Source organism: Acipenser ruthenus, unplaced genomic scaffold (assembly GCF_902713425.1).
Source record: "Acipenser ruthenus unplaced genomic scaffold, fAciRut3.2 maternal haplotype, whole genome shotgun sequence".
NCBI classification, from domain to species: domain Eukaryota; kingdom Metazoa; phylum Chordata; class Actinopteri; order Acipenseriformes; family Acipenseridae; genus Acipenser; species Acipenser ruthenus.
Genome location: NW_026708281.1, coordinates 12,501 through 35,000, shown reverse-complemented (window position 1 = coordinate 35,000; position 22,500 = coordinate 12,501). Strand labels below are relative to the sequence as shown.

The 22,500-nt window shown below is 40.3% G+C and overlaps 1 protein-coding gene across 6 annotated transcripts in view; it reads right to left on the bottom strand.

Moving 5' to 3' along the window:
- The window catches only part of LOC117970889 (syntaxin-3-like), a 33,224-nt gene extending 13,234 nt beyond the window's left edge, over nt 1–19,990 (bottom strand). For 2 of the 6 annotated variants that reach the window (XM_059020584.1, XM_059020586.1), the window contains exons 1-8: nt 19,332–19,827; nt 14,361–14,438; nt 13,336–13,435; nt 7,142–7,216; nt 6,224–6,291; nt 5,322–5,430; nt 1,787–1,860; nt 1,030–1,164 (exon numbers count right to left, since the gene is read on the bottom strand). In XM_059020584.1, the coding sequence (XP_058876567.1) occupies nt 1,030–1,164; nt 1,787–1,860; nt 5,322–5,430; nt 6,224–6,291; nt 7,142–7,216; nt 13,336–13,435; nt 14,361–14,438; nt 19,332–19,361 (669 nt within the window). In that variant the 5' untranslated portion in view covers nt 19,362–19,827. Of the gene's footprint in view, nt 1–1,029; nt 1,165–1,786; nt 1,861–5,321; nt 5,431–6,223; nt 6,292–7,141; nt 7,217–13,335; nt 13,436–14,360; nt 14,439–19,331; nt 19,831–19,966 lie in introns of those variants that run through there. The other 4 variants (XM_059020587.1, XM_059020588.1, XM_059020583.1 and 1 more) reach the window with 4 other exon arrangements.
- Nucleotides 19,991–22,500: the final 2,510 nt, after the last annotated feature.

The following is a 22,500-nucleotide window of genomic DNA, read 5'->3' as shown; positions in this document are numbered from 1 at the left end:
AAGCACCAATCAATCAATCAAACAACATGAGGGATTATACAAGCACCAATCAATCAATCAATAAACATGAGGGATTATACAAGAACCAATCAATCAATCAACATGAGGGATTATACAAACACCAATCAATCAAACAACATGAGGGATTATACAAGCACCAATCAATCAACATGAGGGATTATACAACACCAATCAATCAATCAACATGAGGGATTATACAAGCACCAATCAATCAATCAAAATGAGGGATTATACAAGCACCAATCAATCAATCAAACATGAGGGATTATACAAGCACCAATCAATCAATCAACATGAGGGATTATACAAGCACCAATCAATCAATCATGAGGGATTATACAAGCACCAATCAATCAACATGAGGGATTATACAAGCACCAATCAATCAATCAACATGAGGGATTATACAAGCACCAATCAATCAATCATGAGGGATTATACAAGCACCAATCAATCAATCATGAGGGATTATACAAGCACCAATCAATCAATCAATCAATCATGAGGGATTATACAAGCACCAATCAATCAATCAAACAACATGAGCAATTATACAAACACCAATCAATCAAACAACATGAGGGATTATACAAGCACCAATCAATCAATCAACATGTAGTCCCAGTTGTCTCATATATAAAGAACTACACTTCCCATGATCCCCCGCTGTTACTAATACTGTAGGTCCCAGTTGTCTTGTATATAAACTACACTTCCCATGATCCCCCACTGTTACTAATACTGTAGTCCCAGTTGTCTTGTATATAAAGAACTACACTTCCCATGACCCCTCACTGTTACTAATACTGTAGTCCCAGTTGTCTTGTATATAAAGAACTACACTTCCCATGATCCCCTACTGTTACTAATACTGTAGTCCCAGCTGTCTTGTATATAAAGAACTACACTTCCCATGATCCCCTACTGTTACTAATGCTGTAGTCCCAGCTGTCCTCGAGTGTGTAAAGAACTCCGTTTCCCATGAGCCCCCCCCCCCCTCCCAGTTACCTGGTTCTCCACCAGCATGGCGATGTCCACGAACATGTCATGCAGCTCCTTGATGCTGCTCTCCAGCCGCACGATGTCCTTGTGTCTCGACTCGATCTCACTCAGAGCCTGCTTCGAGATGTTGGACTCAATGATCTAGAGAGAGGAGAGGAGAGAGGGGGGAGAGAGGGAGAGAGGGAGAGAGAGGGGGGAGAGAGGGAGGAGAGGAGAGAGAGAGAGGGAGAGAGAGAGAGAGAGAGGGGGGAGAGAGGGGAAGAGAGGGGGGAGAGAGAGGAGAGAGAGAGAGGGAGGAGAGGAGAGAGAGAGAGGAGAGGAGAGAGGAGAGAGGAGAGAGAGAGGGAGAGAGAGAGGGAGGAGAGGAGAGAGAGAGGGAGGAGAGGAGAGAGAGGAGAGAGAGAGAGGGGGAGAGAGGGAGAGAGAGAAGGGAGGAGAGAGGAGAGGAGAGAGAGAAGGGAGGAGAGAGGAGAGAGAGGGGGGAGAGAGGGAGGGGAGAGAGAGGGGAGAGAGAGGGGAGAGAGAGGGAGGAGAGGAGAGAGAGGAGAGAGTGGAGGGGGGAGAGGAGGAGAGGGAGAGGGGAGGAGAAAGGAGAGGAGGGAGGGAGAGAGAGAGAGAGAGAGAGGGGGGAGAGAGGGAGGGGAGAGAGGGGAGAGAGAGAGAGAGGGAGGAGGGGAGGAGGAGGAGAGAGGAGAGACATCTGATATATCTGCACACACACACTTTTAGAAGGACTGCAGATTGAAAAAATGTCTTTCCTTACCCCCGCTGTGAATATGGCTGAACTCCCACTTTCCAACATCTCCTCCAATTCCTCATCCGTGGTGCTTTTACCAGCTTAGAAACACACAGAGAAACAGCGTGAACAGAACGAATCACACAGCCCCCCTGAGCTTCAATCTGCATAGAGATATATATTATACAGCAACACCAAACACGATTCAGACAGTCCCCCTGAGTTTCAATCTGCATAGTTTTATATATTATACAGCAACACCAAACACGATTCAGACAGTCCCCCTGAGCTTCAATCTGCATAGTTTTATATATTATACAGCAACACCAAACACGATTCAGACAGTCCCCCTGAGTTTCAATCTGCATAGTTTTATATATTATACAGCAACACCAAACACGATTCAGACAGTCCCCCTGAGCTTCAATCTGCATAGTTTTATATATTATACAGCAACACCAAACACGATTCAGACAGTCCCCCTGAGCTTCAATCTGCATAGTTTTATATATTATACAGCAACACCAAACACGATTCAGACAGTCCCCCTGAGTTTCAATCTGCATAGTTTTATATATTATACAGCAACACCAAACACGATTCAGACAGTCCCCCTGAGCTTCAATCTGCATAGTTTTATATATTATACAGCAACACCAAACACGATTCAGACAGTCCCCCTGAGTTTCAATCTGCATAGTTTTATATATTATACAGCAACACCAAACACGATTCAGACAGTCCCCCTGAGCTTCAATCTGCATAGTTTTATATATTATACAGCAACACCAAACACGATTCAGACAGTCCCCCTGAGTTTCAATCTGCATAGTTTTATATATTATACAGCAACACCAAACACGATTCAGACAGTCCCCCTGAGTTTCAATCTGCATAGTTTTATATATTATACAGCAACACCAAACACGATTCAGACAGCCCCCCTGAGTTTCAATCTGCATAGTTTTATATATTATACAGCAACACCAAACACGATTCAGACAGTCCCCCTGAGCTTCAATCTGCATAGTTTTATATATTATACAGCAACACCAAACACGATTCAGACAGTCCCCCTGAGCTTCAATCTGCATAGTTTTATATATTATACAGCAACACCAAACATGATTCAGACAGTCCCCCTGAGTTTCAATCTGCATAGTTTTATATATTATACAGCAACACCAAACACGATTCAGACAGTCCCCCTGAGTTTCTATCTGCATAGTTTTATATATTATACAGCAACACCAAACACGATTCAGACAGTCCCCCTGAGTTTCAATCTGCATAGTTCTATATATTATACAGCAACACCAAACACGATTCAGACAGTCCCCCTGAGTTTCAATCTGCATAGTTTTATATATTATACAGCAACACCAAACACGATTCAGACAGCCCCCCTGAGCTTCAATCTGCATAGTTTTATATATTATACATCAACACCAAACACGATTCAGACAGTCCCCCTGAGCTTCAATCTGCATAGTTTTATATATTATACAGCAACACCAAACACGATTCAGACAGCCCCCCTGAGCTTCAATCTGCATAGTTTTATATATTATACAGCAACACCAAACACGATTCAGACAGTCCCCCTGAGTTTCAATCTGCATAGTTTTATATATTATACAGCAACACCAAACACGATTCAGACAGTCCCCCTGAGTTTCAATCTGCATAGTTTTATATATTATACAGCAACACCAAACACGATTCAGACAGTCCCCCTGAGCTTCAATCTGCATAGTTTTATATATTATACAGCAACACCAAACACGATTCAGACAGTCCCCCTGAGTTTCAATCTGCATAGTTTTATATATTATACAGCAACACCAAACACGATTCAGACAGTCCCCCTGAGTTTCAATCTGCATAGTTTTATATATTATACAGCAACACCAAACACGATTCAGACAGTCCCCCTGAGCTTCAATCTGCATAGTTTTATATATTATACAGCAACACCAAACACGATTCAGACAGTCCCCCTGAGTTTCAATCTGCATAGTTTTATATATTATACAGCAACACCAAACACGATTCAGACAGTCCCCCTGAGTTTCAATCTGCATAGTTTTATATATTATACAGCAACACCAAACACGATTCAGACAGTCCCCCTGAGTTTCAATCTGCATAGTTTTATATATTATACAGCAACACCAAACACGATTCAGACAGTCCCCCTGAGTTTCAATCTGCATAGTTTTATATATTATACAGCAACACCAAACACGATTCAGACAGTCCCCCTGAGCTTCAATCTGCATAGTTTTATATATTATACAGCAACACCAAACACGATTCAGACAGTCCCCCTGAGTTTCAATCTGCATAGTTTTATATATTATACAGCAACACCAAACACGATTCAGACAGTCCCCCTGAGCTTCAATCTGCATAGTTCTATATATTATACAGCAACACCAAACACGATTCAGACAGTCCCCCTGAGTTTCAATCTGCATAGTTTTATATATTATACAGCAACACCAAACACGATTCAGACAGTCCCCCTGAGCTTCAATCTGCATAGTTTTATATATTATACAGCAACACCAAACACGATTCAGACAGTCCCCCTGAGTTTCAATCTGCATAGTTTTATATATTATACAGCAACACCAAACACGATTCAGACAGTCCCCCTGAGCTTCAATCTGCATAGTTCTATATATTATACAGCAACACCAAACACGATTCAGACAGTCCCCCTGAGTTTCAATCTGCATAGTTTTATATATTATACAGCAACACCAAACACGATTCAGACAGTCCCCCTGAGCTTCAATCTGCATAGTTTTATATATTATACAGCAACACCAAACACGATTCAGACAGTCCCCCTGAGTTTCAATCTGCATAGTTTTATATATTATACAGCAACACCAAACACGATTCAGACAGTCCCCCTGAGTTTCAATCTGCATAGTTTTATATATTATACAGCAACACCAAACACGATTCAGACAGTCCCCCTGAGTTTCAATCTGCATAGTTTTATATATTATACAGCAACACCAAACACGATTCAGACAGTCCCCCTGAGTTTCAATCTGCATAGTTTTATATATTATACAGCAACACCAAACACGATTCAGACAGTCCCCCTGAGCTTCAATCTGCATAGTTTTATATATTATACAGCAACACCAAACACGATTCAGACAGTCCCCCTGAGTTTCAATCTGCATAGTTTTATATATTATACAGCAACACCAAACACGATTCAGACAGTCCCCCTGAGCTTCAATCTGCATAGTTCTATATATTATACAGCAACACCAAACACGATTCAGACAGTCCCCCTGAGTTTCAATCTGCATAGTTTTATATATTATACAGCAACACCAAACACGATTCAGACAGTCCCCCTGAGCTTCAATCTGCATAGTTTTATATATTATACAGCAACACCAAACACGATTCAGACAGTCCCCCTGAGTTTCAATCTGCATAGTTTTATATATTATACAGCAACACCAAACACGATTCAGACAGTCCCCCTGAGCTTCAATCTGCATAGTTCTATATATTATTCTTCACTCACTGATTTCCAGTTGTCTCTGAATTCTCCCTTTGCTTCGCTCTCTGAAATCCACTTGAGTTTCGTTGTATTTGGTCATGACCTCCACAAACCTCCTGGAGAGGACCGAATGCTGCAGAGAGATTCATAAGGGTTCAATATGCTTTACCAGACCTCTCTGTGCTTTACAATGCTTCCCTATGCTTTACCAGACCTTTCTGTGCTTTACAATGCTTCCCTATGCTTTACCAGACCTCTCTGTGCTTTACAATGCTTCCCTATGCTTTACCAGACCTCTCTGTGCTTTACAATGCTTCCCTATGCTTTACCAGACCTCTCTGTGCTTTACAATGCTTCCCTATGCTTCACCAGACCTCTCTGTGCTTTACAATGCTTCCCTATGCTTTACCAGACCTCTCTGTGCTTTACAATGCTTCCCTATGCTTTACCAGACCTCTCTGTGCTTTACAATGCTTCCCTATGCTTTACCAGACCTCTCTGTGCTTTACAATGCTTCCCTATGCTTTACCAGACCTCTCTGTGCTTTACAATGCTTCCCTATGCTTTACCAGACCTCTCTGTGCTTTAGAATGCTTCCCTATGCTTTACCACACCTCTCTGTGCTTTACAATGCTTCCCTATGCTTTACCAGACCTCTCTGTGCTTTACAATGCTTCCCTATGCTTTATCAGACCTCTCTGTGCTTTACAATGCTTCCCTATGCTTTACCAGACCTCTCTGTGCTTTACAATGCTTCCCTATGCTTTATCAGACCTCTCTGTGCTTTACAATGCTTCCCTATGCTTTACCACACCTCTCTGTGCTTTACAATGCTTCCCTGTGCTTCACCACACTCTGCTGTGCCAGTTTAGATCTGTGTGATCAGGTTATTGATTATGGATTAGGAAGGTGTCGGAATGCTGTACCTGGGACTTCCTTATCCTCAGATCGGCTGACAAGCGTTCTGCATCCTCTTCAATGTTCTTCTCAATACCTGATCAATAAACCCAGATGTTAGGCAAATAATTTCATCGGTTATCAAGTTAAAATCGAGAGCTTAAGTTGGAATCAAAAAATAAAAAAAAACCCTGGAGACTCCTCTGTCCTTGGGGACTGGAGTTCGACACCGCTGGCTTAACAGGCAGCAATTTAATTCTTTAAGGGAGAGGAGAAAAAAAGAAATTGTGGGGGGTAAACACAGAAAATCAGAAGCCCCATCTAGAATACCCCACACTGCCCTAGACTCTGCGTCTGTGGAGAATGCTGCACTGTGATTGGCCAGTTCGTGACCCTTCACGCCCCACACTGCCCTAGACTCTGCGTCTGTGGAGAATGCTGCACTGTGATTGGCCATTTCGTGACCCTTCACGCCCCACACTGCCCTAGACTCTGCGTCTGTGGTGAATGCTGCACTGTGATTGGCCGGTTCGTGACCCTTCACGCCCCACACTGCCCTAGACTCTGCGTCTGTGGAGAATGCTGCACTGTGATTGGCCATTTCGTGACCCTTCACACCCCACACTGCCCTAGACTCTGCGTCTGTGGTGAATGCTGCACTGTGATTGGCCGGTTCGTGACACACCACGCCCCACACTGCACTAGACTCTGCGTCTGTGGTGAATGCTGCACTGTGATTGGCCAGTTCGTGTCACGTGACCCATCACGCACCACACTGCCCTAGACTCTGCGTCTGTGGTGAATGCTGCACTGTGATTGGCCAGTTCGTGTCACGTGACCCATCACGCACCACACTGCCCTAGACTCTGCGTCTGTGGTGAATGCTGCACTGTGATTGGCCGGTTCGTGACACGTGACCCATCACTCCCGTAGCGGACAGCTCTTACTCTTCAGTTTGTTTCGAGAGCTGTTCGCCAGCTTCTTGATGTCCACCGTCAGCCTCTCCAAGTCATCTTTGGTTTCTGAAATAAAAATGATAAAATAATAAATATTAAAAACAAAATCATTAAAACAAGACACACAGACACACACACACACACACACACTGACACACACACTCACAGAGACACCAAACAGCTTAACAGATAATCCCGGGTTGCTGCTGCCAGCCCCCTGCTCCTAATCCACTGCGCTGCCATGTGACCGAGTTCAAGTGAGAGCGCGGTCAGGACAGCGGCACACACAGCAGCACAGCACAGCACAGCACAGCACAGCACAGCACAGCACAGCACAGGGGAATAACAGAACACACAGCAGCACAGCACAGCACAGCACAGGGGAATATAATGCATTACTATACAGTGTAATATAATGCACTGCTATACAGTGTAATATAATGCATTACTATACAGTGTAATATAATGCACTACTATACAGTGTAATATAATGCATTACTATACAGTGTAATATAATGCATTACTATACAGTGTAATATAATGCATTACTATACAGTGTAATATAATGCATTACTATACAGTGTAATATAATGCACTGCAATATAATGCAATATAATGCATTGCTATACAGTGTAATATAATGCATTACTATACAGTGTAATATAATGCACTACTATACAGTGTAATATAATGCACTGCTATACAGTGTAATATAATGCATTACTATACAGTGTAATATAATGCACTGCTATACAGTGTAATATAATGCATTACTATACAGTGTAATATAATGCATTACTATACAGTGTAATATAATGCACTGCTATACAGTGTAATATAATGCATTACTATACAGTGTAATATAATGCATTACTATACAGTGTAATATAATGCACTGCAATACAGTGTAATATAATGCATTACTATACAGTGTAATATAATGCACTGCAATACAGTGTGATATAATGCATTGCTATACAGTGTAATATAATGCATTACTATACAGTGTAATATAATGCACTACTATACAGTGTAATATAATGCATTACTATACAGTGTAATACAATGCATTACTATACAGTGTAATATAATGCATTACTATACAGTGTGATATAATGCATTGCTATACAGTGTAATATAATGCACTGCTATACAGTGTAATATAATGCATTACTATACAGTGTAATATAATGCACTACTATACAGTGTAATATAATGCACTACTATACAGTGTAATATAATGCATTACTATACAGTGTAATATAATGCATTACTATACAGTGTAATATAATGCACTACTATACAGTGTAATATAATGCATTGCTATACAGTGTAATATAATGCACTGCTATACAGTGTAATATAATGCATTACTATACAGTGTAATATAATGCACTGCAATACAGTGTAATATAATGCACTGCAATACAGTGTAATATAATGCATTACTATACAGTGTAATATAATGCACTGCTATACAGTGTAATATAATGCATTACTATACAGTGTAATATAATGCATTACTATACAGTGTAATATAATGCACTGCAATATAATGCAATATAATGCATTGCTATACAGTGTAATATAATGCATTACTATACAGTGTAATATAATGCACTACTATACAGTGTAATATAATGCATTACTATACAGTGTAATATAATGCATTGCTATACAGTGTAATATAATGCACTGCTATACAGTGTAATATAATGCATTACTATACAGTGTAATATAATGCATTACTATACAGTGTAATATAATGCATTACTATACAGTGTAATATAATGCATTACTATACAGTGTGATATAATGCATTGCTATACAGTGTAATATAATGCATTACTATACAGTGTAATATAATGCATTACTATACAGTGTAATATAATGCATTACTATACAGTGTGATATAATGCATTGCTATACAGTGTAATATAATGCATTACTATACAGTGTAATATAATGCACTGCAATACAGTGTAATATAATGCACTGCAATACAGTGTAATATAATGCATTACTATACAGTGTAATATAATGCATTACTATACAGTGTAATATAATGCATTACTATACAGTGTGATATAATGCATTGCTATACAGTGTAATATAATGCATTACTATACAGTGTAATATAATGCACTGCAATACAGTGTAATATAATGCACTGCAATACAGTGTAATATAATGCATTACTATACAGTGTAATATAATGCACTGCTATACAGTGTAATATAATGCATTACTATACAGTGTAATATAATGCACTGCAATACAGTGTAATATAATGCACTGCAATACAGTGTAATATAATGCATTACTATACAGTGTAATATAATGCATTACTATACAGTGTAATATAATGCACTGCAATATAATGCAATATAATGCATTGCTATACAGTGTAATATAATGCATTACTATACAGTGTAATATAATGCATTGCTATACAGTGTAATACAATGCACTACTATACAGTGTGATATAATGCATTGCAATACAGCACAGTGTAATATAATGCATTGCTATACAGTGTAATATAATGCACTGCAATACAGTGTAATATAATGCATTACTATACAGTGTAATATAATGCATTACTATACAGTGTAATATAATGCACTGCAATACAGTGTAATATAATGCATTACTATACAGTGTAATATAATGCATTACTATACAGTGTAATATAATGCATTGCTATACAGTGTAATATAATGCATTGCTATACAGTGTAATATAATGCACTGCAATACAGTGTAATATAATGCATTACTATACAGTGTAATATAATGCACTGCAATACAGTGTAATATAATGCACTGCTATACAGTGTAATATAATGCATTACTATACAGTGTAATATAATGCATTACTATACAGTGTAATATAATGCATTACTATACAGTGTAATATAATGCACTGCAATACAGTGCAATATAATGCACTGCTATACAGTGTGATATAATGCATTACTATACAGTGTAATATAATGCATTACTATACAGTGTAATATAATGCACTGCAATACAGTGTAATATAATGCACTGCAATACAGTGTAATATAATGCATTACTATACAGTGTAATATAATGCACTACTATACAGTGTAATATAATGCACTGCAATACAGTGTAATATAATGCACTGCAATACAGTGTAATATAATGCACTACTATACAGTGTAATATAATGCATTACTATACAGTGTAATATAATGCATTACTATACAGTGTAATATAATGCACTGCAATACAGTGTAATATAATGCACTGCAATACAGTGTAATATAATGCATTACTATACAGTGTAATATAATGCATTACTATACAGTGTAATATAATGCATTACTATACAGTGTAATATAATGCACTGCAATACAGTGTAATATAATGCATTGCTATACAGTGTAATATAATGCACTGCAATACAGTGTAATATAATGCACTGCAATACAGTGTAATATAATGCATTACTATACAGTGTAATATAATGCATTACTATACAGTGTAATATAATGCACTGCAATATAATGCAATATAATGCATTGCTATACAGTGTAATATAATGCATTGCTATACAGTGTAATATAATGCACTGCAATACAGTGTAATATAATGCATTACTATACAGTGTAATATAATGCACTGCAATACAGTGTAATATAATGCATTGCAATACAGCACAGTGTAATATAATGCATTGCTATACAGTGTAATATAATGCATTACTATACAGTGTAATATAATGCACTGCAATACAGTGTAATATAATGCATTGCTATACAGTGTAATATAATGCATTACTATACAGTGTAATATAATGCATTACTATACAGTGTAATATAATGCACTGCTATACAGTGTAATACAATGCACTACTATACAGTGTGATATAATGCATTGCTATACAGTGTAATATAATGCATTACTATACAGTGTAATATAATGCACTGCAATACAGTGTAATATAATGCATTGCTATACAGTGTAATATAATGCATTACTATACAGTGTAATATAATGCATTACTATACAGTGTAATATAATGCACTGCTATACAGTGTAATATAATGCATTGCTATACAGTGTAATATAATGCACTGCAATACAGTGTAATATAATGCACTGCTATACAGTGTAATATAATGCATTGCTATACAGTGTAATATAATGCACTGCTATACAGTGTAATATAATGCACTGCAATACAGTGTAATATAATGCATTACTATACAGTGTAATATAATGCACTGCAATACAGTGTAATATAATGCATTACTATACAGTGTAATATAATGCATTACTATACAGTGTAATATAATGCACTGCTATACAGTGTAATACAATGCACTACTATACAGTGTGATATAATGCATTGCTATACAGTGTAATATAATGCATTACTATACAGTGTAATATAATGCACTGCAATACAGTGTAATATAATGCATTGCTATACAGTGTAATATAATGCATTACTATACAGTGTAATATAATGCACTGCTATACAGTGTAATACAATGCACTACTATACAGTGTGATATAATGCATTGCTATACAGTGTAATATAATGCATTACTATACAGTGTAATATAATGCACTGCAATACAGTGTAATATAATGCATTACTATACAGTGTAATATAATGCACTGCAATACAGTGTAATATAATGCATTACTATACAGTGTAATATAATGCATTGCTATACAGTGTAATATAATGCATTACTATACAGTGTAATATAATGCACTGCTATACAGTGTAATACAATGCACTACTATACAGTGTGATATAATGCATTGCTATACAGTGTAATATAATGCATTACTATACAGTGTAATATAATGCACTGCTATACAGTGTAATATAATGCACTGCTATACAGTGTAATATAATGCATTGCTATACAGTGTAATATAATGCACTGCTATACAGTGTAATATAATGCACTGCTATACAGTGTAATATAATGCATTACTATACAGTGTAATATAATGCACTACTATACAGTGTAATATAATGCACTGCAATACAGTGTAATACAATGCATTACTATACAGTGTAATATAATGCACTGCAATACAGTGTAATATAATGCACTGCTATACAGTGTAATATAATGCATTGCTATACAGTGTAATATAATGCATTGCTATACAGTGTAATATAATGCACTGCAATACAGTGTAATATAATGCACTGCTATACAGTGTAATATAATGCATTGCTATACAGTGTAATATAATGCACTGCAATACAGTGTAATATAATGCACTGCAATACAGTGTAATATAATGCACTGCAATATAATGCAGAAACCAGCACAGTACACTGCAATGCAATTCAATTCACTGCAATGCTTTTAAATGGAGGCTTGCGATCTCAACGCCACAGCGATCAATATCTGTGCACTCGACTCTGTGGTAAAAATCAGCCAAGGGAGAGACAGAGAGAGAGAGAGAGAGAGAGAGCCGTCCCCCACGCTGAGACACGCAGAGACAGCAGTGCACCACAGCACAGCACCAGATCACACAGTGCTGCATGCTCCAATGCTTTTGTAATGGAGATTAGATAAAGGGGCATTCAGAGCAGAAAATAAGAGGCACTTTTTTACACAGAGAATTGTGAGGGTCTGGAACCAACTCCCCAGTAATGTTGTTGAAGCTGACACCCTGGGATCCTTCAAGAAGCTGCTTGATGAGATTCTGGGATCAATAAGCTACTAACAACCAAACGAACTCATGATAATTCTGGTTGCTCTTCTTTGCACTCTTTCTAGAGCAGCAATATCCTTTTTGTAACGAGGTGACCAGAACTGAACACAATATTCTAGGTGAGGTCTTACTAATGCATTGTAAAGTTTTAACATTACTTCCCTTGATTTAAATTCAACACTTCTCACAATATATCCGAGCATCTTGTTGGCCTTTTTTATAGCTTCCCCACATTGTCTAGATGAAGACATTTCTGAGTCAACATAAACTCCTAGGTCTTTTTCATAGTTCCCTTCTTCAATTTCACTATCTCCCATATGATATTTATAATGCACATTTTTATTGCCTGCATGCCTGAATGGGGCCTCCTCTAGTTCTGAAACTTTCTTATGATCTTATGTTCCAGTGCAATACTGGTTAGTGCAGGCTGAGTGTTTGCTCAGGGAGTGCAGAGTCGGCACTCACTCTGCTCGGAGGTCGGGGCCGACAGGATGAGGCTGTAGAGCTTCTTCACCTCCGACACATTCTCATCAATCTTATCAATGTTGGTACGGATCTCCTCGATCTGGGAAAGACACACACAAGGGAAAAAATCAATACACTCCCACGCGGCCGAGAGGGCAGAACAGACAGACAGACAAACAGACAGAGCCCCACAATCCTGTTCAGTTTGACGCTACAATATAATCCCTTCTTCTTGGGGTCTGTGTTAGTTTACTACATTCTGAAAAGAGTTTAGTTTCATTAAAGCTGCAGACAGACAGACACACAGACAGGCAGACACACAGACAGACAGACACACAGTCGGAGGCTCAGCCGGGATTTGAACCTCCTGGTATCAAGCCCCTTTCTGCAAGTCCTGGACCAGCGAGCCTCATTTACAAGGAGTGCAGTTTAATAAGACAACTGGCATTAATCTCTCTCTCCCTCTCTGTGTGTGTCTCTCTCCCTCCCTCCCTCCCTCTGTGTGTGTGTGTCTCTCTTTCTCTCTCTCTCTCCCTCCCTCCCTGTGCATCTCTCCCTCCCTCCCTCTGTGTGTCTCTCTCTCTCCCTCCCTCCCTCTCTGTGTGTGTGTGTGTCTCTCTCCCTCCCTCTGTGTGTGTCTCTCTCCCTCCCTGTGCATCTCTCTCCCTCCCTCTGTGTGTGTCTCTCTCCCTCCCTGTGCATCTCTCTCCCTCTCTCCCTCCCTCTGTGTGTGTCCCTTCTCCCTTTCCCCGTGTGTGTCTGTGTGTGTGTGTGTGTGTGTCTCTCTCCCTCCCTCCCTGTGCATCTCTCTCCCTCCCTCTGTGTGTGTGTCTCTCTCCCTCCCTGTGCATCTCTCTCTCCCTCTCTCCCTCCCTCCCTCTGTGTGTCTCCCTTCTCCCTCTCCCCGTGTGTGTCTCTGTGTGTGTGTGTGTGTCTCTCCCTCTGTGTGTGTGTGTCTCTTTCTCTCCCTCTCCCTGTATGTATGTATGTATGTCTCTCTCTCTCTCTCTCTCTCTCTCTCTCACCTGTACGAAGAATTCATCCATAAAGGCCGCGTTATCGACAGATATTTCAACATCCTCCACGTCATCCGTGTCGCAGGTCTGCAAAGAAAACCAAAACAAGATTGAAAACCTTCAAACAGGGCTGGAAATCAGACTCCTATTGCACAGCAGTGTGATCCAGTCCAGGTTTTACTACCAGCTTGATCAGCCCCAGTGTGTCTAGCTAACAAGCTCAGGTGTGTCTTATTATTAAACTCTTATTAACACTTTGGATGACATTTTGCTGGCGATACCCTAGCTGTACACTAGATGGCGCCACTGGCTTACTAATATAATTAGCCTGGTTTACACAAGGACTGAAAAGCAGCTCCTAAAGTCATTTCTACTGCCCCCTACAGGCAAGGCTGTCCCTTTACAGGTCTGTTTTTTTTTTAAATGTAATTTATTTTTTATGATGATTTTTGGACCTTTTCCATTCAATTTTGGACTCTGTTAGATATTTTTGCTCAGCTCTGGTTTTCTGCTTAAATATCTAGCAACTTGTTCGCTTGCTGTGGTAATTCTCCTATCCACTAGGGGGCAGAGTGTTGCAGGAAGGGAGCAGGTTAATAACAGCACAACACTGCTGTATTCAGGGCTATATATATATTTCTTCCTGCTGTGTGTCTCCTATCCACTAGGGGGCAGTGTTGCAGGAAGGGGGCAGGTTAATAACGGCACAACACTGCTGTATTCAGGGCTATATATATATTTCTTCCTGCTGTGTGTCTCCTATCCACTAGGGGGCAGAGTGTTGCAGGAAGGGGGCAGGTTAATAACGACACAACACTGTATTCAGGGCTATATATATATTTCTTCCTGCTGTGTGTCTCCTATCCACTAGGGGGCAGTGTTGCAGGAAGGGGGCAGGTTAATAACGGCTCCACTCTGCTGTAGTTTAGACATGATTCTGAGAGCTCTGTGGAGGGCACAGCATTTGCTTTACATATTTCTCTATACAAAATTGTACTCAAGCACAGGGAAGAGAACAAAGCAGATCTCTCTACAACATCCAGTGCCAGCAAAACCAGAACAGGAAAAACGACACAAAAAGTGACTTTATAAAACAACACCAGCAAGGACAGAGGAATTATAATAACCCCACCCCCCCCTACCCTCCCCTCCCCGCCCCGCCCCACTGTTGTGCCTCTTTGTCGAGCTTTTAAAACACTGTGTTGAAAAACAAGCTGTGATAATTATCCATGCAAAATGTAACCAAACCATGGAGCCACATGCCATCGCTGGGTCAATTAACCCTTTCAGAAGCAAGCGATTTTCAGGGGGGAAATAAACGCTGGTTAAAAACAAACAGGAAAAAATAAGGGAAGTACTGATAAATCCAGTTTGTGAAATATTACAACGCAGCCCCTCGCTTTGTGATATTTATCAATGTTGTAAAAACACATACATATACACTGAGCATCAAAATAAACTACTATCACTACTATAACACGTTGACTTTTGAAGAGAATAAAGGTATATAATTGACTATGTTTTTCTTTTTAAAAATCGCTCGATCCTTCATCCTTGACCCGCTTGAGTGACTGAAGCTCTTTCTTATGTTCTTATTAAGTTTACAAACGAGAGGAGGCCATTCAGCCCATCTTGCTCGTTTGGTTGTTAGTAGCTTATTGATCCCAGAATCTCATCAAGCAGCTTCTTGAAGGATCCCAGGGTGTCAGCTTCAACAACATTACTGGGGAGTTGGTTCCAGACCCTCACGATTCTCTGTGTAAAAAAGTGCCTCCTATTTTCTGTTCTGAATGTCCCTTTATCTAATCTCCATTCCCCTGGTCCTTGTTTCTTTTTTCAGGTCCCCTGGGTCGACATTGTCTATACCTTTTAGGATTTTGAATGCCACCTAATTAGTGAGACAAGTTGATTGGACGCTGGATATGGATTGAATTCAGCTGTTGAATTGCTAGCTTCAATAAAAGCAATAGAGAAATCACAGATAAACCCCCGCCACGCCGCGTCTGTCGAGAGAGCGTCTCCTTCGTGGGATCGGCGTGCTGGAGGCTGGACGAGGGCAGCGTGCCGCGGCTCGCCGTCTTAGGGGCTCACAGCCAGCGATTTCAAACCTGGAGAGACGGTATAACCAGACACACTCTGTCAAGGACAGCGCCACCAACTGGGAGACCAAGAGTCACAACACCTGCCCCAGATCCACAGATCATTCTGCAGCATCTTCGTGATTTCGTCAATTGTTAATCAGCACAATAAAACATCACTGCACCTGCTCTGAAACAGAGTCTGTCGTTTTTCAGTCACGTCTAGTGAATTTTATCCAGATAGAAGTGATAAGATTTTTTTGAGGCTCAAATATAAGGGATACGTTTCTTTTGAGGCTCAGTATATATTAAAAACTCACGAGACAGAATCACGTTCTGATGTAACGAAGTCAAACACATTTTTTGTCGTGTTTGGTTTCCGCATGCTGTTGTGAAATTATTATTTTTATTATTATTATTATTTATTTCTTAGCAGACGCCCTTATCCAGGGCGACTTACAATCGTAAGCAAATACATTTCAAGTGTTACAATACAAGTAATACAATAAAAGCAAGAAATACAATAACTTTTGTTCAAGTGTGACAAACCACAATTCAATAATACAGCAGATAATAGTGATAGTTACATCAGGATATGATTAAATAGTGATAGTTACATCAGGATGTGATTAAATACAAAGTCCTACAGGTTAAACACTTGGCAGATTACAGTATTCTGAAGTACAGGATTAAATGCAGTAAAATAAGGAGCAGATAAGAGCAAAATAAAGCACATTTACATGAAGGGTGATAGTGTCCCAGGATACAAACAGAGGAGTTCTACAGGTGCTGTTTGAAGAGGTGAGTCTTAAGGAGGCGCCGGAATGTGGTCAGGGACTGGGCAGTCCTGACATCTGTAGGAAGGTCATTCCACCACTGCGGAGCAAGGGTGGAGAAGGAGCGGGCTTTGGAGGCAGGGGAGCGTAGCGGAGGTAGAGCTAGTCTTCTCCCTTCAGAAATGAAATGCCTGCTTCAGCGATTCCTCAAATTTCTCAAAAAACCAAGCAGGCAGTGAAATTCAATCCCTCTCCTATCCATGGATCTGCGTTATCACGCTTTACTGTAAAGTATGGTGGCCCAGAAAGTCCAGAAACAGACCCTGATATTGATGCGATCCAGCCCTCTGAAATGTCTTTATAATATACAGCGCTAGACCCTGATATTGATGCGATCCAGCCCTCTGAAATGTCTTTATAATATACAGCACTAGACCCTGATATTGATGCGATCCAGCCCTCTGAAATGTCTTTATAATATACAGCACTAGACCCTGATATTGATGCGATCCAGCCCTCTGAAATGTCTTTATAATATACAGCGCTAGACCCTGATATTGATGCGATCCAGCCCTCTGAAATGTCTTTATAATATACAGCGCTAGACCCTGATATTGATGCGATCCAGCCCTCTGAAATGTCTTTATAATATACAGCACTAGACCCTGATATTGATGCGATCCAGCCCTCTGAAATGTCTTTATAATATACAGCGCTAGACCCTGATATTGATGCGATCCAGCCCTCTGAAATGTCTTTATAATATACAGCGCTAGACCCTGATATTGATGCGATCCAGCCCTCTGAAATGTCTTTATAATATACAGCACTAGACCCTGATATTGATGCGATCCAGCCCTCTGAAATATCTTTATAATATACAGCGCTAGACCCATGACATCATTTTATTTTTAAGCGTATTCTCATTGTGTTGCTCATTCATGAACATTTCTGTACTGTGGGTGTTGTCGAGTGATTGAAAACAAGACATTTTGTGTTTTGAATTGAAAGCAGTGGTCACGAGGAGTCGAATGGGTCAAAGTTCAAGTAAATTTTCCTCGAGAGGAATTATCACTTTTTGACGTCACTACTGTGGTAGTATGCCTTTTTTTCAAATGGCTCAGGATGCAAATATAGCCTTGTCCATTTTATATATATATATATTATTATTATTTATTTCTTAGCAGACGCCCTTATCCAGGGCGACTTACAATTGTTACAAGATATCACATTATTTTTTACATACAATTCCCCATTTATACAGTTGGGTTTTTACTGGAGCAATCTAGGTACAGTACCTTGCTCAAGGGTACAGCAGCAGTGTCCCCCACCTGGGATTGAACCCACGACCCTCCGGTCAAGAGTCCAGAGCCCTAACCACTACTCCACACCGCTGCTATATATATATATATCCCACCCAAGGTCAGAGCCACACTGCCTATACCATATAAAGAGGGTGAAATGATATTTTCATGTTCTCAGCAGACCACACAAGCGACACACGGTGAAAAACTAGAAACGGGACCGTCACGCCTAAAGCGGTACGGTTGGCTACACCGCCATTGTCCTCCAGCGTGCAGCGCCGGTTCATATCGAAGCGTCGAGACCCCCCCACCCCTTCCCCACCCCTCCCCTCACCCTTCCCCACCCCTCCCCTCACCCTTCCCCACCCCTCCCCTCACCCTTCCCCACCCCTCCCCTCACCCTTCCCCACCCCTCCCCTCACCCTTCCCCCTCCCCCAAACCCAGAGGAAAACACAGCATAGCGAGACAGTGGACCGCAGTCAGGTGACAGTCATTACCCCCCAACCCGTCACAGCAGGTGCGCTCCAGAAACACACGCTTACATAAATAATAACCTGACCGACACAGACTCCCGTCGAAAACAGACTTCGTCGTTTTTAAAACGCTAACTTTTTTTTTTTTTTTTTTTTTAAAGAGTATTTTTGAAATTATAAAACAGGAAGAGACAGACGACATACGTGTGTCAAAACTAAATCCGAATCACACGACAGCAACTTATAAAACGCGAGAGGCAGTAACGGCTTCTAAAAAACAAAGTCATTTAATGTTATTTCAATAAAATATAAATACATAAATCAAATCAACGAAACGCCGGCACTCACCGCTTTCAGCTGGTCCAGTCTGTCTTTCATGTTGAAAAAAAGTGTCTTTGTCGTCAAAACAAATTTAAATAAACAAATTTTAAAAAGTTAAGAAATACACTTTTACAAAAAATAAGATAAATCCACTCCTTTCTTCTTTATTTGACGTCTGTCGAGCGTTTCTTTTGCGCTCGAGGAACAAAACCGTCTATTCCTCTTTTTCTCTCTCTCTCTCTCTCTCTCTCTCTCTCTGTATAAATCTATATATTTTTGGTTTTTATTTCGGAACTGTCAGTGGATTCCGAGGCAGGTTGCGGTTTTTCTCTCTCTCTCTTTCACCGCCCCTCCTCCTCCTCCTCTCTGCCACAGAGTGATTTTATCTGAGTAAAGAGGATTATTTCAAGCTTCACATAATCACTAAATCTCCGCGGTCGCTTAGCCTACACACCCGGAACACAGAGCCGACAGACTCGCTTTCTGTCTGTCTGTCTGTTCATTTCTTTCTCTCTTTCTCTCTCTGTCTCCCTCCCTCCTTCCCAGCAGCAATGCTACGTATACGGAGCTGAGGTAATATGCAAAAATCTTCAACCACGCCCAGCCAGATCAATATAATACCTGCACTGGACCAAAAAAACAGACAGCAAACTCTGACTTACTTCTTAAAGGGGACGCGCAGTTACCGAGACAAGTGCACGATCACACGTGTGCAAACCACGCTTTGAGAAAATCCATTTCCATTCTGTGTTTTTACAGTCTTACATCTTAGTAGCTTTATTAACATGATCACCCTCCCTTTAAAGGAGCGCTGACCATCTTTAAAATCCATTCTCTCACCTCTTATTAGCTTTATTAACATGATCACCGGCCCCTCCCTTTAAAGGAGCGCTGATCATCTTTAAAATCCATTCTCTCACCTCTTATTAGCTTTATTAACAGGATCACCGGCCCCTCCCTATAAAGGAGCGCTGACCATCTTTAAAATCCGTTCTCTCACCTCTTATTAGCTTTATTAACATGATCACCGGCCCCTCCCTTTAAAGGAGCGCTGACCATCTTTAAAATCCATTCTCTCACCTCTTATTAGCTTTATTAACAGGATCACCGGCCCCTCCCTTTAAAGGAGCGCTGACCATCTTTAAAATCCATTCTCTCACCTCTTATTAGCTTTATTAACATGATCACCGGCCCCTCCCTTTAAAGGAGCGCTGACCATCTTTAAAATCCATTCTCTCACCTCTTATTAGCTTTATTAACATGATCACCGGCCCCTCCCTTTAAAGGAGCGCTGACCATCTTTAAAATCCATTCTCTCACCTCTTATTAGCTTTATTAACATGATCACCGGCCCCTCCCTTTAAAGGAGCGCTGACCATCTTTAAAATCCATTCTCTCGCCTCTTATTAGCTTTATTAACATGATCACTGGCCCCTCCTTTTAAAGGAGCGCTGACCATCTTTAAAATCCATTCTCTCACCTCTTATTAGCTTTATTAACATGATCACCGGCCCCTCCCTTTAAAGGAGCGCTGACCATCTTTAAAATCCATTCTCTCACCTCTTATTAGCTTTATTAACATGATCTCCGGCCCCTCCCTTTAAAGGAGCGCTGACCATCTTTAAAATCCATTCTCTCACCTCTTATTAGCTTTATTAACATGATCACCGGCCCCTCCCTTTAAAGGAGCGCTGACCATCTTTAAAATCCATTCTCTCACCTCTTATTAGCTTTATTAACATGATCACCGGCCCCTCCCTTTAAAGGAGCGCTGACCATCTTTAAAATCCATTCTCTCACCTCTTATTAGCTTTATTAACATGATCACCGGCCCCTCCCTTTAAAGGAGCGCTGACCATCTTTAAAATCCATTCTCTCACCTCTTATTAGCTTTATTAACATGATCTCCGGCCCCTTCCATTGAAACTAAACTCTCTTCAGAATGTAGTAAACTAACACAGACCCCAAGAAGAAGGGATTATATTGTAGCGTCAAACTGAACAGGATTGTGTGTGTGTGTGTGTGTGTGTGTGTGTGCGTGTGGGGGGGGGGGGGGGGGAGGGTGAATTCAGTTGTAAAGGGAAGTGTATGGTTAGATGTTCTGCAGTAGAAATGTGTCACGCTGCTGGTAACGGGGTGTCGCAGTGGGAAGGTGTGAAACCAGTTTGTCTCAGTCAGTCAGTTTGCAGTTGTTATTATTATTATTATTATTATTATTATTATTATTATTATTATTATTATTATTATTAATCTGCTAAGAAATAAATAATATTAATAATATTAATTTATTAGCAGACGCCCTTATCCAGGGTGACTTACAACTGTCACAAGATATCACATTATTTTTACATACAATTCCCCATTTATACAGTTGGGTTTTTACTGGAGCAATCTAGGTAAAGTACCTTGCTCAAGGGTACAGCAGCAGTGTCCCCCACCTGGGATTGAACCCACGACCCTCCGGTCAAGAGTCCAGAGCCCTGACCACTACTCCACACTGCAGTTGGAGTGCGTGTCTCTCCGCGACCCTGACGGCTCACTGTCACACAGAGAGCACGTGATTTCCTTCCTCTCCTTTCAAAACCGCTTTAAGAGAACTGCAGTAATTCAAATAATGACAAAACACACACACACACACACACACACACACACACACACACACACACACCACCACAGACACACACACACACACACACACCACCACCATAGACACACACACACACACACACACACACACACACCACCACAGACACACACACACACACACACCACCACCATAGACACACACACACACACACACACACACACACACACACACACCACCACAGACACACACACACACACATTTTTTGGTTCCAAAGTTTCATTCTAGATATTTTTATATAGATATGTAATTTTTTTTCACAATGTTTATAAGATTATTTTTTTTCTAAATTCTTAACAGATCTTTTTTTTTATTTCGTTTTTATCGTAATGTTTCTTTGTTTACATTTTAAATCACAGCCACGGTACAGTCTGTTGTTCATTTTACTGTTACAGCATTTTACAGCACTGTGGATTGGCTCAGCCACATAGCATGTAGTTATTGTAATAGAGGGGTACCCCCTGATCAATCCTGTAGTCATTGCAATTGAGGGGTACCCCCTGGTCGATCATGTAGTCATTGTAATAGAGGGGTACCCCCTGGTCAATCCTG